This window comes from Polyodon spathula, chromosome 1 (genome assembly GCF_017654505.1).
Source record: "Polyodon spathula isolate WHYD16114869_AA chromosome 1, ASM1765450v1, whole genome shotgun sequence".
Lineage (NCBI taxonomy): Eukaryota > Metazoa > Chordata > Actinopteri > Acipenseriformes > Polyodontidae > Polyodon > Polyodon spathula.
Genome location: NC_054534.1, coordinates 107,173,185 through 107,190,118, shown reverse-complemented (window position 1 = coordinate 107,190,118; position 16,934 = coordinate 107,173,185). Strand labels below are relative to the sequence as shown.

The 16,934-nt window shown below is 39.4% G+C and overlaps 1 protein-coding gene across 9 annotated transcripts in view; it reads left to right on the top strand.

The window, feature by feature from the left end:
* LOC121330650 (dynactin subunit 1-like) overlaps positions 1-16,934 on the top strand; it is a 101,665-nt gene that overhangs the window by 13,335 nt on the left and 71,396 nt on the right. For 8 of the 9 annotated variants that reach the window (XM_041223387.1, XM_041222561.1, XM_041220080.1 and 5 more), the window contains exon 1: positions 11,154-11,486. The exons of the other annotated variant lie outside the window; for it this stretch is intronic. In XM_041223387.1, coding sequence (XP_041079321.1) covers positions 11,454-11,486 — 33 coding nt within the window. In that variant the 5' untranslated portion in view covers positions 11,154-11,453. Of the gene's footprint in view, positions 1-11,153; positions 11,487-16,934 lie in introns of those variants that run through there. 9 annotated transcript variants of the gene reach the window in all.

Sequence of the window (16,934 nt, the reverse complement as noted above, 5' to 3'; positions counted from 1 at the left end):
CGCTAAAGGGTCGTATTTGTTTTTCCACAGCTGTAAAACAATTCCTCAATATTTTTGGGAGGTCGTAAAAGGCTGTTTTGTAGATGGGAATTATGGTGGTGCGCCCCTTATCTGGAACACTGTTATGATAATGTGTACTTTTTCTCGCATGACGAGATTAGACAGAATTCAATTGAATTGTGACAGAACGGGCCAGCTGACACTGAGCAGGTTTGTGAATGGGTTGTAGATCAGATGTGTTGGTGCAGAGGGACACGGGCGGCAATGACGGGCGGGCTTACAGGCAACTTTTGCCATAAGTTTAAAAAAATAATAATAATTGAGAGGCATTGCGGCAATTACCGTCGGTTATTCGCCCTTGCATTCCTTACTCATTTTAATGGTATCAGGATGTATGATATATCGTAAGGTGTGATTTAGCAGGTTTTGGATTCTGATTGGGTGAATACACTATGGCTAATTAAGCTTTTAATTAAACAGGGCTAGACGTTCACTTTAAGACAGTAGTGAGGATTTTCTACCTACCTGGAAAGTACGTAGCAAAATGGTCTTATTCGGTAGTGGTTTACTCCACTAATAATTTTATATCAAAATAATTTAAAAAATAAATACCTACCTACTGTTTTTTTTTTTAAATAGACTCAATATCCCAAACTATCACATAGTAGCTGCCTATATTTAAATCAGAAAGTATTTATTGAAACCACCTTGTGCTCAACTAGCCCTAAGTAATGGAACAAATGCAATTCCTTGTTGAAATCTATTTTGTTTTATCCTGAAGTTCTACAAGAATGCAACCAGATCTGTCATCTAAGCATTTGATATGCCATCTGTATGGTTAACCAGGTTATGTTTCAACGGTACGAAATTATCCTCTATCTGTTGAGATTTCGGTAACTAACAAGTCATAGTCATCTATAAACACGTGCCGCGTTATTGTTGAATCTTGAATTGTATGGCCTTAGAAATTATAAGGTTAGCTTAGGAATGGAAACGGATATGAGAACGGAGAGTACTTCACAAAAGACTAGTTCAATAACTGCAGTTAGCAAAGACATGGAACTCCAGGTCAAAGGTTTAAAGATTCATCAAGGGAGAATGAAATGCTTGAGGGAGAAGGGACAAGGGCCTCGTATTGATCAGTACTTCTTATGAAGTCAGTCGAATGAAATCCAGCGACTGGAAGCAAACCACAGTTCGCAGGATATGAGCACCCCGTCATAGATGTGAGGAGGACTTGCGTGGATACAACTAGTGATGAACCCAATGATCCTTGCGAACCCGGTCAGATGAACCAGCGTAAGAGAGAAAAGAACCTCAACGGGCACAAGCCTGGAGTTAAATGGCCAAGAGCTTGTGAGGAAACTGCGTGGGGCACAGTAAACACGGATCTCTGTTTTACTTTGGAAAGGTTAAGTGGAACAGGTGAAAAGAAGCTGGATAAATTTGAGTACATCAGCTACGCATATGGAAGCAAGAGGTTTAGAATTGAAAAGGAGGAAAAAGTACAAACTATTCCTGGAAAGTCTAGATGGAAGCAGGAGATTGAAAGTCAGAAGGAGGGACTCAATCTGTTACCAGTGGTCATAAAAGATAAGCTTGCAACATTGCACAGAGCTGAGTGCCTACGGAAACGCTACAAAAAGGAGGCGCGTGCGAAAACTAACTTTTATAAAGATCCATTCAAATTTGTAAAGAAGATATTCACCAGTGAGAGAAATGGCACACTAAAAGCATCTGATTTTGAGCTGGAGAGATATTTGGACGAAACACGTACAGATTAAAAAAGGCAGGAGCCTATGTCAGTTCCTTCAGACATCCCACCTGTCAATCCACCAGAATACCAAATGGAGGATTGTGCACCTAGGTGGAAAGAAATAGACCAGGCTGTAAAAAAAAGCAAGGGCGTCATCATCTCCAGGGCCTAATGGAGTTCAGTACAAAGTGTACAAGAGTGCTTCTGGAGTTCTACGAATCCTGTGGAAACTGATGAAAGTGGCATGGGAAAAACAGGTTGTACCAAGAGCATGGCGCCGAGCAGGTGGAGTCTTCATACCAAAAGAAAAAAGATTCTACAAGCATCAGTCAGCTTCATCCTATTTCCCTATTAAATGTAGAAGGCAAGATTTTCTTCAGCATTATTGCTCAGAGATTGTCAACCTACCTATTAAAGAACTGCTTCAGTACAAAAATCAGGCATTCCAGGTTTCCCAGGATGCTTAGAACACATCAGCATAATCTGGCAACAAATTCAATCAGCAAAAAAGGAGAGGAAGGAGCTCCATGTGGCATTCCTGGATTTGGCTAATGCATATGGTTCAGTGCCACTTGAAGAACTTTGGGCAGCATTTGATTTTTTCAGCGTACCGCTGACAATTTTTTTTTTTCAACTTCAGAATTCAACACTACTTGTCAATGCCTAGAGGTTGGACTAATGGTAGAATGTACAATTTCTCCACTGGCTTTTACCATGGCAATGGAAATAATTATTAGGGCATCAAAATGGGTAGTGGGAGGACAGCGCATGGCTTCTGGAATGCGACTACCACCAATTCAAGCATACATGGATGACATGACAACAATGACTACAATAATAGCCTGCACTAATCGGTTATTGAGCAAATTAACCAGTAATATTGAATGGGCACAAATCCAATTCAACCCCACTAAATCAAGGAGCATCGCTATAATTAAAGGTAAAGTAGTAGATAAGGTTCTACATTAAAGGTTGACGCAATACCAACAGTGTCTGAGAAGCCAGTGAAAAGTCTAGGGAGAAGGTATGACAGGGATCTAAAGGACACAGTTCGTGTGGGAGAAGTTAGACAACAAGCAGTGGAAGGGTTGAAGAGCATAAACAGCAGTGCTTTACCGGGCAATCTGAAACTCTGGTGCTTTCAGTTTGGTCTACTGCCAAGACTGCTGTGACCACTGACTGTGTACGAGGTATGCTTGACAACAGTTGACAAGCTGGAAGCTTTAATCAGTTCATACGTCAGGAAATGGTTGGGAATTCCATGCTCTTTTAGTAGAGTGGGACTTTATGTTAAAGGAATACTGCAGCTACCAATCTCTGTTCTAACCGAGGAGTTTGTGCACCAAAGTCCGACTGGAAATGACATTAGTAGATTCACGCGACAAATGCATAAGGGAGGCAGCACCTGTGTTGAAAACTGGAACAAAATGGGTAGCAAAGAAAGCTGTGAAAGATGCTAAGGCTGCCCTTCGAATCGGTGATATTATGGGGCATGTTCAGCATGGAAGAGGGGGTCTTGGTCTCAGTTCAGGTCCTCCTACATGACACAAGGCAACCCCAGCTCAATGGAGGAAGCTGGTAGTCAACGAGGTGCAAAAGCAGGAGGAGAGGATCAGGTGTGTAAAGGCCGTTTCCCAGGCAAAGCAGGGAGAATGGATGAGATGAGGGATGGGAGAGTATAGAACAATGCAAGATCTGCTGGTAAGACCTGTGGACAATGGAACAGCAGGATCAGTTTCCTCATCAGATCAACATATGATGTTCTCCCATCACCATAGAACCTAAACCTCTGGGTGGGTAAGGATCTCTCATGTCCTTTGTGTTCATCACCTGCAACATTAAGGCACATTTTGACTGGATGTAAGGTGGGTCTTAGCCAAGGATGGTTTACTTGGCGCCATGACCAGGTGCTGCGATGTTTGGCCTTAGCATTGGAAGACAAGCGTAACCTGACCAATAAGATGCCACCAGTTCCATCAAAGCATTGACACAAAAGACAATATTCCTCCGTCCAGGAGAGCAACCACCAAGAAAAGATGTTAAAACCAAGCCTCGCCCAGTACAACTGGAAGCTGCTAGAGACTGGAAGATGTTGGCAGATGTTGGTCAATGGCTTATTTTTCCACCGGAGATTGCCACCACAAACCTTCGACCAGACTTTGTCTTGTGGTCTGGATCAACACGCCTTGTTTATCTGGTAGAGTTAACAGTGCCATGGGAGGATGCTGTGGATGAGGCGTATGAGAGGAAGAAACTTCGGTATGCTCAACTAGCTGCTGAAGCGGAACAGCGAGGATGGAGAGTCTGAGTTTACCCAGTGGAGGTGGGTTGTCGAGGATTTGTGGCACACTCTACAACCCGGTTTCTCAGTGATGTTGGGTTCAGTGGCCAAGAGTTGCGTCGCACAGTGAAGAACTTATCTGAAGCAGCAGAAAGGAGCAGCATCTGGCTGTGGTTGAGACGGAAAGATTCTGGATAGGGAAGCACAATATAAAGAAAGCAACGCTGATGTACGGGTAAGTAAGCTGGGCTGAGTGAGTGGGGGATGGAGAGGGTTGATGCTGGGACACCAGAGTCACTGTTGAGCCCTCTTGAGGTGTTGTGGGCAAGTCGCCGAAACACAGAGGACAGAAGGTGCCCACTTGAAGACCCCAGAGATGTACCCTACTTAGTTTAATGCAGACAGTTGTCGCTGGGGAGTCCACACTTGGTTGATCTCCGGAGCCAGCATCACAGCCATTGTGTGTGCTGATGCGCTGGGGAAATAAGGTGATCCCTGGAGTCAGCATTACACTTCAGCCATCAACACCAGGCAGAAGGATATCTACATCAATAGATGGAAAGAAACACAAATGGATGGAGATGCAGATGGATCATATTAGTTTACTGTAAAGCTACTTCTGAGTTGGTTGCTTATCTTGGCAAGAGCTTAACATCTGAAGTTTTTAACATCTACTCTCATGTAATGGAAGTCAGTGGTACGAAATTATCCTCTTATCTGTTGACTGAGATTTTGGTAACTAACAAGTCATAGACACCTATAAACGTGTGCCCCGTTATCGTTGAGTCTTGAATTGTATGACCTTAGAAATTATAAGGTTACAACCACAACCAAGCTGTTCTGAAAATGAAAGCTAATTCCAGCACAGTATCCACTACATTTAAAAGATGTATGCCACGTGTTACACTAGCCGGTTTGTTCATCATTGTGTGTACTCCCACTCTGCCTTTTCACTGCAGTTTATACATGCTGTATAGCTTTTAAGAAATTTAACTTTTAAAAAATGATGTGTTTGTTTTATATTTAAATCATATATATATATATATATATATATATATATATATATATATATATATATATATATATATATATATAGTTAAAGCAGACGTTTCACTAAACAGGAGAAATACGCAAGGTAGTGACAATCTATTATAAAAAGAAACCAGATAGATAAATTAATGCACCTCAAGCTTTGTTTTTTGTCCATTCATACTGATAAAACTAGGAAGCCGTTACTTGGATCATGGTAACATTATAGCTATTTGCGCCTTTTTTTTTCTTTGTTGTAGTCAGAATTTTGATAAAGTAATAATTATCTGCCTATTATGTGTTAATTTTGAGCGTGGGCGAAACCAGGGTTAACATCATAACAAAACAATCTCCATGACAACGTGCTTTGCACGCAGTAAGCCCCTTCACTGCGTGCTTTGTACACCTGCTGCATACACTAGCCAGTGAATGTGTGGAAAAAAGCATGTGGGAAAAGTACATTGTTAGAGTCATTTAAATACAATGAATAATGTTAATGTGTGGAAATGTGTGCACATTATGTCACAAAATACCATGAGGGAGGTGTTTGATATGCAAACCATATTCACTTAAGGACGCTAACTTTACTAAGTACCGCATATTGAAACCAGGCGGTGTCACAGAACCAGCAGAAGAGCTGCACAGGACAGTGAGAAGAAGAGTCAGGGAGAGAGTATTTCAGACCAGGCAGTAGTTACTAGGGCTGTGTGAGGAGGAGGTAATGATCTGATACAGATTGAGCACAGATCATATATGTAGGGTCACAGAAAATTCACAGTATCACGAATTTCACAGAAATCGTGTATTTGACTGTGAAAAAATATGCATTTTATTTGCCTTACAGTATTTTACATTACTCTACACCTCCCCTGTACTTTTCATACTTTTTTCAAGTAGAAGCGGCGCTGCAGTAGCTGCACATGGTCCGGCATCAATGCCATGCATTTGGTTACTATGGCAACGGGGTCAAACAAATATCAACTTCATGATTATGAGGAATTCCCCACAGTATAATGGCATGACATGCGAGTCAGAGGCTGGAAGTTGGTTGTTTAGATATTGTTAATTTATTAGCTTGCAGTGTATGGTTAACATTAAAAATGCAGATGGCTGACAAAAAAAAAAAAGCTAAATTATTTTCAACAGAAGAGGGTGTTGCATGCAGTGGTGGGATTCTGTTTTGCTTGTAATGTGTCTTTGGATCATCTAAGAAAAGGTTCTGTTGACAAGCATCTTGACAGCGCAGTGCACAAAAACAAGAGCATCAAACCTGAAATTCAGGCTAAACAATTACTCAACAAATAGGTCACAATCACAGGATTGTTTAAAAAGAGCACAGAAATGTGTTGAAACACACAATGTCAACACCTGCAGCGAACGTACCGCTACAACGGCTGGTCAATGAAAAAAACCCAGAATTGTGGAGCCGTGCCTAAGAGTGACACACTCAGACGAGAGTATCTCTCTGAAGTGTATGCAGCACACAAACAATATTTCAATGGCAAAATGAACGATTCTGATTCTGTTTGCTTTGTATGCGACGAGGCCACTGATAATCAAGGCAACTGTGTTTTGTACATTATTATGTTCATCCAACAGAGCTTTACAACTGCTAATTCAGAGGAATGTACTGCTTGCGTAGTAGATACACTGCATCTTGACTCTAACCAAACAACAGCTGTAGGTTGGGATATCATTAAGACATTTGTGGAGAATAGCATTGATTTCAACTGTGTGTCTGCCTTTGTAATAGACAGTGTAACAGAGGGAGAAACACTAGCTGTTTACGCCTATGCTTAGTCGTACAAGATGTTTTTTTTGTGTTTTTTTTAAACTGTATATCATGTATTATGCATTTCTCTGTATTTGGAGTATTATGGATTTTCTTCTTGTTACTGCGTCTTGTAAAGCACTTTGTGATGGTGGTCCACTATGAAAGGCGCTATATAAAATAGATTGATTGATTTTATTATTATTTTTAGGTTGATAGACTCCAGTGGTATATATGATGTTATATTATTTACTAATAATTTGACGATATCTGTGGTTTTAAAACACAAAAGCTCTGGATTTGTTATTTCAGGGTTGCAGTTCACGTTTCTCCCGTGTTTAATATTGTGGGATTAAAGGCAGCACAGTAGTCTGTGGGAATTACAAACACGTAATTAATGTGTCAACATGTTTTAAAGGTTTACAAAACTCAAAAATGTTGCTCAATGTGTAATTCAAGGTTGCTTTAAAAAAAAAAAAAATCTATTTTGTCTGCTTTTTACTTTTTTTTTGCAGCCAGCACTAAATTTGTTACATTTTTAAGATGGTTTCAATAGCGACTCATACATTCTCAGATAGTCCAGGATATATGAAGATTACGAGGCAGGTGTATATGCAACGCTTTTGGCTATGCTAATATATTTATATAGTCACCATGTACTTGTGCTATTTAAGTAGGCTATGCTTAAAATAGCTTTAAAATATACAAAAGAAACTGAAACGTCCAATAGATAAATGTGACTCATTAATGTGAGTTCCGCAGTTGCAGTCAAAAATGCATCTAATGTTAGTGATGTTTTGCCAGATGTTTCTTCCCTCCTAAAGTTATATATACAATAGGCGTTAAGAATTTTATATACCGTAGTTATATATCGTAATATATCGGTATATAATGTTATATTATATATTATATAATATATATATATTATATATATATATACACAACACAACACACACACACACACACACACACAATATAATAGTGTGTGTGAACCTCATGCATAATTCTGTATGTTAAATTCTTGTCTTTTATTATCAGATTAGTGAGAAACCAATTTAGCGTGCCACAAATGCATCTGCTTCACATTTATGCAGGGTCAAGTGGGCCCCATATCTGCTGCAAATGCAAGATAAATACCGTATTACTTTGAATTAATGCTGCAGCATTTATTTTAAATTGCTAAAAACAGTTGTGGCAGTTATTCAAGGGCGGCGGTAATTAGAAGTACTATAGTTTTTATGTGTTTTATTGCGCTATTTGAGGGAGGTGTATATTGAAGTTTATTTCTGCGGATACAACTTGATCAAAGAAGTCCTAGAACTTTAAACTGAAAGCTGTTGAGCTGGCAGATCAGTGTTTGAATAGGTGAGGACACATACCAGTGTAGTGTGGAGAGGGAAATAATAACAACAGAACTATCAATTCAACACTGAGGGGGTCGGTTTATTTTCCCTTTCTTTTCTTACAGCAGTTTCTAAGCGTCGCAGAGCTGAACTCTTTAATATGTGATGCGTTTCTTTTTCTTCAACTAGCAGGACAACTAAACACTCCCCTTCCTGATTCAGACAGTGCTTTGGTGAGGAAGAAGAGTTGATCCCATGGCTCTCCTCTAAACAGCAACGACACTAGCTTCTGCTCCCCGCAAAACGCCACACCCCACTCTCTGAGCTTCCTCTCTGTATCAGGATCTGGATGCAGCGTTTCTTATATGCTGGTGCAGGAGTAACAGCAGCACTAAAATAAATGTGTGTGTATATATATATATATAATATATATATATATATATGCATACATTTATTTCAGTGCTGCTGTTACTCCTGCACCAGTATGGGTACATAGTGCTGTGCACACTACGGTGTTCTCTTTTTGTTTCGGTTCCATAAACTTTACAGTAGAATACCGTTATGCACCAGTGTGTAATTCTTTGAAATACATTTTATTCAAGTTTATTCAATTAATTTTGTTTATTTGTAATGTTTTGCCTTACTGTATTTTGTATGCGTTTCTTTATTAAGGGCTGCATTTATTTGAGATGGGGTAGGGAAAAAATGTATATGGTTCATTATTGAGAGCGTTTTATATTCGAGGGAGGCGTCTATTACAAGTCTGATATCTGAGTGTGGTGCTTATTCAAGGGCGGCGGTAATTCAAAGTAATACAGTATGTAGTTTAGTGGCAGGATAGATTGACTTCACCCAAGCTGAACATCAAATTGAGGCTTGAAAGCTTAACGATTCGAAATGAGCTACTTGTAAGAATGTTAATGATAGGTAAGAACATGTTTTTAATGGTTTGGTTCATCATCTCTTTGGATCATGAACCATTTATCTACAGAATGCAATCCTGTATTTGACTGCTGCATCAGTGTGTTGATAGGGTAGTTCCTGTAAGTCAACAGTCTGTACATCTGCTTAATGTGATCACAAGTCATGTAGCAGCTGGCCTGAATTGCACTGTAACTTCCTTCAATAAAGGTGAGCCCTGATCAACATGTGGACAGAGTTGTGCCGCTGAATCCAAACCGGCAACCTGCTAATAAAAATAATGGCAATATGGTGTGATATCTGTCTTTTGGTAAAGTGTTGGTATCTCAACAACAGGGTCAGTGGTTGCAGTAGCTGCCCCCCTCCCTAGCAGAAGCTGTTGATCCCAGTGTCAAACTCCTCCCCTGTCCCCTGTACAGTAGGTGCTGTCGCCAACTGACTGACCAGACCAATGGCAGACTAAACATAATATAGACTGCTTGTTTTAGACATAAAAGTAAATGCAGCTGTGGCTACAGAAGGTCCAACTACACTGTAATTGTCTACATTTTTAAGGTATAGTAAACAAAATAAAGTCAGGACTTGATGGTTCCTTGAAGATGTTTAAAGAGGAACCCAAATGCATTTTTTTGTTGTATAGAAAACACAAAAAAATGTTCTTCCTATTCTGATTTGATATAAAAATGTAAATATTGGATTTTGTATGGCTCCTTTCTGGGTTACAAACAGCGTTACAGTTGGTCTCTTTCCAACAAGGAAATAGGTGGTGGAATCTGACTTGTGATGTCATGGAGTGAACTCGGTGGTGGAAAAGATGGCGAATATTATTGAAAATGCGTTGGCGAGAAGCTGTGATTTCACTGACTGTACTAAGTTAATGAAAATGATGAGTGTAATGGGGAGGGCAGTTTTCTTAATACAGTGATACGGTTTATTAAATATGATTAACTGTTATTATAAAAACACACACACTGCGGTACGTTGAATCCCAGGTGCTCTGCTGTTGCACTTGAGCAAGGCCGCCTACATTGCTGTATAAACTGGTACAAATCTAAGTCGCTTTGGATAAAACCCTTCCTATTACGACAGATTACAAAACAAGGTATTATTATTATTTAGTTTCATTCTTATTTATGTTCATTAAATGTCTTTCTTTTAAATACTTGTTGTAGGTTTGGTACTTTTCAACGTTTCCTCTACCTCCCTTTAAAACTGTCACTAGCATTGTTAATCCATGTCAGTTTCTTAATTAAATCAAGGATATCTGGTGATGTCGAAACAGTTTCAGTTTTTTTTCTAGCTATATAAAGGTAAGTGATCGTTTTACTCTCATGCTGAAAAGGACGCAGGCACTGCACTCTGTGCTGAATAATCACATGTTCTGAGAGAAACACAAACGCTTATTTCGTGAAAAAATTTCTGTTTGGAGACAAACCTCTTTTTAAACTTGGCAGATAACACAAATGCAGAAATAGAAGAAAAATGGTGTAATTAATTATGCTTTTCCATTAAAGTAGTACATTTTACATTGCAATCAGGTGATACAGTGCACTGTAACCTGTTTCTTCAGAACGATTAGCTGTGCCACTGTTTCTGTGCGTAATTCTTGGATAACGATAAATGATCAATTTAATTAGCTGTCTCTTACACGCTGTAATCAATGGTAACAGTCAGAAGAATGAAAATCAGTTCACTTGATGATGTCATCGAGCCGATTGGTCATGGAAATACCTGAGTGTGAAAAAATGTGCTTCTTATCTCAAAATGAACCATTTCTTAATCCTAAATTTGAAAACTACTTATCAGTTCTGCTTTTAGATGTATAAAACATCTAAAACCGGCAGTAAAGTTAGGTGGAGGTGTTTGGGTTCCCCTTTAAAGTCAATGCATGTGTTTGATTTCATTTAAAGTCTGTGCTGGAGAGACCAAAGGATGAAATGGGGTGGGGACTGAGTGACACATCCTTATTGATTTGAGGCTGTACGCAGTGAGCACTAGGACCCAGACTGAGCCAGAGCCTGCTTGCCAGGAACCCTACTGTAGAGTACTGTAAGCTACAGTCGGCAGGACCGGCAACAGCGCAGTACAATCCTTCATCGGAGGCTTTGACATTTGATTTATTTTTCAAATGAAGGCAAACCAGAAAACCAAAGGGGATTTACTTTTGTGTCAGACAGCAAGAGAGGTCCTGAGGTACTCGTTGCATAAGACAGGCTGTAGAGAAGTTGTGAATCCAGCCTGCTTCTCTGTGCATCTAGCAGCCATGGTCTGATCATTACAATACAGACAAAATCATTGAAACACCCTCCAAAAAAGCACAGCAGAAAGCAGGAGCTCAGGAACAGCAGCAACATGGCTTTAACCAAAAGACACACATACAATCGGGTAAGTAGACGCGAATAATACCATTTTTAAAAAAAAAAAAAAAACAACAAAAAAACACAAAGGTTTAGAAGCAGCACGTCCGCATTAGTAGCAGGACTGTCATTCAAGATACTTTAAACCTGTTTCTGTTAATAGATTTTATACATTGAATACCAGCTGAGGTGTGCTACTGTATTGTGTTTTTACTGTTTAAAAAAAAAAAAAAAAAAATTGCTGCTGTTAAAAAGGTCTCTTTCTAGTCTGGTTACGTTTTTTCAATGTTTTTTTTTTTTTTCTTAGCTGCATAGTGAAATGGATCTGTTGCAGGGGAACTAGACATTTCAAAACAAATGCAGTATACTAAGCCAACCTGCCATGAGGACCTGTCTCGTATTGAAAGTGCTGGCTTTAACTTTTACAGTGTCTTTACCCAGGGCTACAGAACATGCAGGCATTGGGGGGGGGGGGGGGGGGTCTGCGGTCCTAACCCAAGGCCTGTGCGGTCTGCTGGCAGTAGCTAGCAGACTGTAGAAAGGTATCGTCACTTGTTGAAAACAGTATATATATATATATATATATATATATATATATATATATATATATATATATATATATATATATATAGTACACTATTGCATAGATAACTAATCTAAATATCCTTCCTGTCCAGTGTCTGATCAGTCCAACCTACTCGGTACTACTGTGTGTTAACAACCTGCATGGCACATTGTATAATACAAAGCATTGTGTTCCATATGGTGTTGTATTACATAGTCCAACCTTGATTGTGTCTTTCCCCTCCCTCTGCCATGGGACACCAGTTGTACTGCTTTGAGGCAACAGTCTCAATTATATCATCATATTGAGTCAACTCAGCAAGGCAGATTAATCTTTCTACTGAACACACAATAACACAGTGAACCTGTTCTTTTAAATTTAGGGATGTTGGGTAGGGGCGTGAAAAAGTCAATCAGTAGATTCTAGCTTATAGTGTGGTGCTAATGGTGATCTGGTCACAATCAGGGAGATTATTATTATTAATATTATTGTGTGTACAGGGTTCATCAGTAGGCATTGCTGGAACTATATCTGAATACAGTGTTACCATTTTTATGCTATCAGCCCTGCACATCTAAATGTATAGAACATTGTACAGGAAATATTTAGTAAAATTCCATCAGTGTTCTAATCTAGAAATAACATACAAGCCCAAGACCAACACCCTCAGATCCCAGAGATGAAAATACAGCCTTTTCTTTTTTAAATGTACCTTTTAGTTGTGTAATTCTGCCTTTCAAAAACACTGTTTACAGTACAGTAAGCAATATCACGATGCACATTTTTACAATGATGAGGATTCGTAGATCTACCACCTGAAGTGGCGTACATGGTTTGGCATGTACAATAGGCTAAGAAAAGGCTTAATTAGTGGTAATGTGGCTCTTGACTTGGTGGGGTGTAAATACCTTCATATTGGTACTCCCCAGCAGTTCTGTGCTTGACAGTTTAAAACATGTAAGAATGTGCTTGTGCTGCGACTGACATACGTGCAATACTGTGTCTGCTTGCCTTTGAAGTTATTCTAGGGCATGTCTGGAATACTGTAGACTGACAGATGAAACTCCTTTATGTAACAGAGCGCATTGTGTTTTGTTCTTTCCATTAGATGTTTAAATGGAACTCATTTGTTTAATGATACGCATTGTTTTGGGCATTTATTATTACTGTGCTCCTGTGTGCAACTGTATAAATGTTTAACCAGTGGCTGGTTGCCTACTTTGCTTAGCAACTGTGGTGTTTTATTTAAATGTGTCTTAATTTAGTTGCAGATTATACTTGTATTAATTGAAAAAAAACAAATATTTACTTACTTGTTGAGCTTAGCATATACAGCAACTAAATAAATATTAGGACAATCTCTTATAGGTCATTGTGGCAGAGCAAAGCTCTGCCCTTTTTAAATTGGCAGGGGTGGGGTTAATTTCCCCTACCTGCCTGGGTTTATTATGTTCAGGTGGCTGGGGTTGATTAGTTGATTAGGTTAATTAACAATCAATCAGCGCCCAGCCACCTGACATAAAAGGAGGCCTCTGCTTCTCATGTGGGAGGAGGGAGTTGAGGAAGCAGGTTGGTGTTTTGTTGGTTGTGATTTTTCAATTTTCTAAATCCAGTGAAGGCATTGCTCAGCCTGGAAACCTTTATTTTGTACATTTTGCTTTTTGTCTTTCTTTTTGTTTCAATTCCTTTGTTTTGGCCCTTGTGCCCTTTTATTTTTGTATCTATTTATAATAAAAGTATATTTTTTTTGAACTGCAGTCTGTCTCTGGGCCTCTATCCACTCGCCAGCCTGCCACAGTCATAAAGAAATTTAAATCATTTACTTAAAAGGGTGCATCAGGATGTCATTGCTGATTTAAGTAGTAAAAATAAATTGCATGTCAGTTTCTGAAAAGTAAAGATAACTTGTAGATGAGGTGCATACTGTACCTCATTCATTTTTAGGGTCCTCCATACAAGGGGGCCAGGTTGTATGTTTGTCTGTCACACTGTACATTGTGAACATGATAAATGACTTGATTTTGCACCAAACTTGATCATACAGTCCTAGCCACCAATAGGCATTTAATATTTGTTATAATACGATAAACACATATATGTAACCTTCCGGGTACTGTGCAGTACTTATTAAAATCCTCTGTATGTCATGTACTACAAGTGTATTTATCCACGTAGGAAAGCATTACTCGTGTACTTGGTGATTCCCAAGTAACATGCTTGCTGTATTTGAGATATGTACACAGCATACCTTTCTCATTACCAGTTCAACTCAAAGGCACTTCATTCAACTGATTCTAATTTAGCTGTACGTTTAAAATCATCTTTTAATATCTCACCCTGCATCTAGTCTGAGAAACAGCTCGTCCATTATTACCAAGGCTGTAATCTCCAACTGTAATACTAAAACTTGAGGACGACTTGAACATGGTCATGTGTGATAATGCGTGCAGTTTTATTAAGATGTCAGTATATATTTAGGAAGGAGATTTATATATCTATTCACCATCTTCTCCAGCAATATAAGTGGGTGTCTGAGTCTATGTCTGCCTGTCCATCTATGGAAGCACATTAAGTAAATCCTACCTGGTGAGCATCAGATGAGAACTGCAGCGCTGTCTGAATGATGTCATTGTTGTCATAATCGACTGTAGTGTATCATGTCCCATCTTGTGGATGGCAGCGCGGTCTACAGAAGATCTGTACCCCACACAGCTAATGCACAGCATTGAAAAGTGTAATCATAATGTAACTTGCTGTGTTTGACCATCCATGGGTTGGTCCCTACATAGATATAGTGTAATCTACAGTCATTAATGCTGAATGAGTTCCCTTACTATTGACCTGATAAAAGGGGTGGGTTCTATTTCTCATGCCTGATTTAAAGATATGACTCTCTCAAGGTTGAAAGGCTACAAGGGACAGGGCAGATGCGTACATACTGTAGGCAGCACAATGCTGACCTCTTGGCTGGACACATCACAGTTGTCATCCCACATTAATGTGGGGACAGACAGTCTTTATTAAATAAATTAATAACTTGTATTCTAATCATGTTGTGCCTCTTATGTACTGTAGTCCCTGTTCTAATTTGTGTGAGTTTAAAAATAAATACAAATCTAATCCTAAGTTTAAAAAAAAAAAAACACTTAATACAATAAATGATTTCGTTAACTGCCTTGCAGGTACAATCAAATAAAACACTTCAGGGCTTCATTAAGTATTAAGGGACAGATGTAACACCTATTTGCATTTTTGTGTTCATGGAAATGTTGTTTTTATACAGCACTGCTTGGCTCTATTGAACACTGTGTGTGTGTGTGTGTGTGTGTGTTTCTTTATACAGCACTGCTCGACTCTATTGAACACTGTGTGTTTCTTTGTACAGCACTGCTCGGCTCTATTGAACACTGTGTTTCTTTGTACAGCACTGCTCGGCTCTATTGAACACTGTGTTTCTTTGTACAGCACTGCTCGACTCTCTGTTGAACACTGTGTTTCTTTATACAGCACTGCTTTGCTCTATTGAACACTGTGTATGTGTTTCTTTATACAGCACTGCTTTGCTCTATTGAACACTGTGTATGTGTTTCTTTATACAGCACTGCTTTGCTCTATTGAACACTGTGTATGTGTTTCTTTATACAGCACTGCTCGGCTCTCTGTTGAACACTGTGTGTGTGTGTTTCTTTATACAGCACTGCTCGGCTCTATTGAACACTGTGTGTGTGTGTTTCTTTATACAGCACTGCTCGGCTCTCTATTGAACACTGTGTGTGTGTGTTTCTTTATACAGCACTGCTCGGCTCTCTATTGAACACTGTGTGTGTGTGTTTCTTTATACAGCACTGCTCGGCTCTATTGAACACCGTGTGTGTGTGTTTCTTTATACAGCACTGCTCGGCTCTCTATTGAGCACTGTGTGTGTGTGTTTCTTTATACAGCACTGCTCGACTCTCTGAACACTGTGTGTTTCTTTATACAGCACTGCTTTGCTCTATTGAACACTGTGTGTGTGTTTCTTTATACAGCACTGCTCGGCTCTCTATTGAACACTGTGTGTGTGTGTTTCTTTATACAGCACTGCTCGGCTCTCTATTGAACACTGTGTGTGTGTGTTTCTTTATACAGCACTGCTCGGCTCTCTATTGAACACTGTGTGTGTGTGTTTCTTTATACAGCACTGCTCGGCTCTATTGAACACTGTGTGTGTGTGTTTCTTTATACAGCACTGCTGTGTGTGTGTTTCTTTATACAGCACTGCTCGGCTCTCTATTGAACACCGTGTGTGTGTGTTTCTTTATACAGCACTGCTCGGCTCTCTATTGAACACCGTGTGTGTGTGTTTCTTTATACAGCACTGCTCGGCTCTATTGAACACTGCGTGTGTGTTTATACAGCACTGCTCGACTCTATTGAACATGTGTGTGTTTCTTTATACAGCACTGCTCGACTTTATTGAACACTGTATGTGTGTTTCTTTACACAGCACTGCTTGCCTCTATTGAATACTGTGTGTGTGTGTTTCTTTATACCTCACTGCTCGACTATTGAATACTGTGTGTGTGTGTTTTTATACAGCACTGCTCGACTCTCTATTGAACACTGCATGTGTTTCTTTATTCAGCACTACTCGACTATTGAACACTGCATGTGTGTTTCTTTATACAGCACTGCTAGACTCTCTATTGAACGCTACGTGTGTGTGTTTTTGTACAGCACTGCTTGGCTCTCTATTGAACACTGTGTTTCTTTGTACAGCACTGCTCGACTCTCTGTTGAACACTGTGTTTCTTTATACAGCGCTGCTTGGCTCTGTTGAACACTGTGTGTTTCTTTATACAGCACTGCTCGACTCTGTTGAACACTGTGTGTTTCTTTATACAGCACTGCTTGACTGTATTGAACACTGTG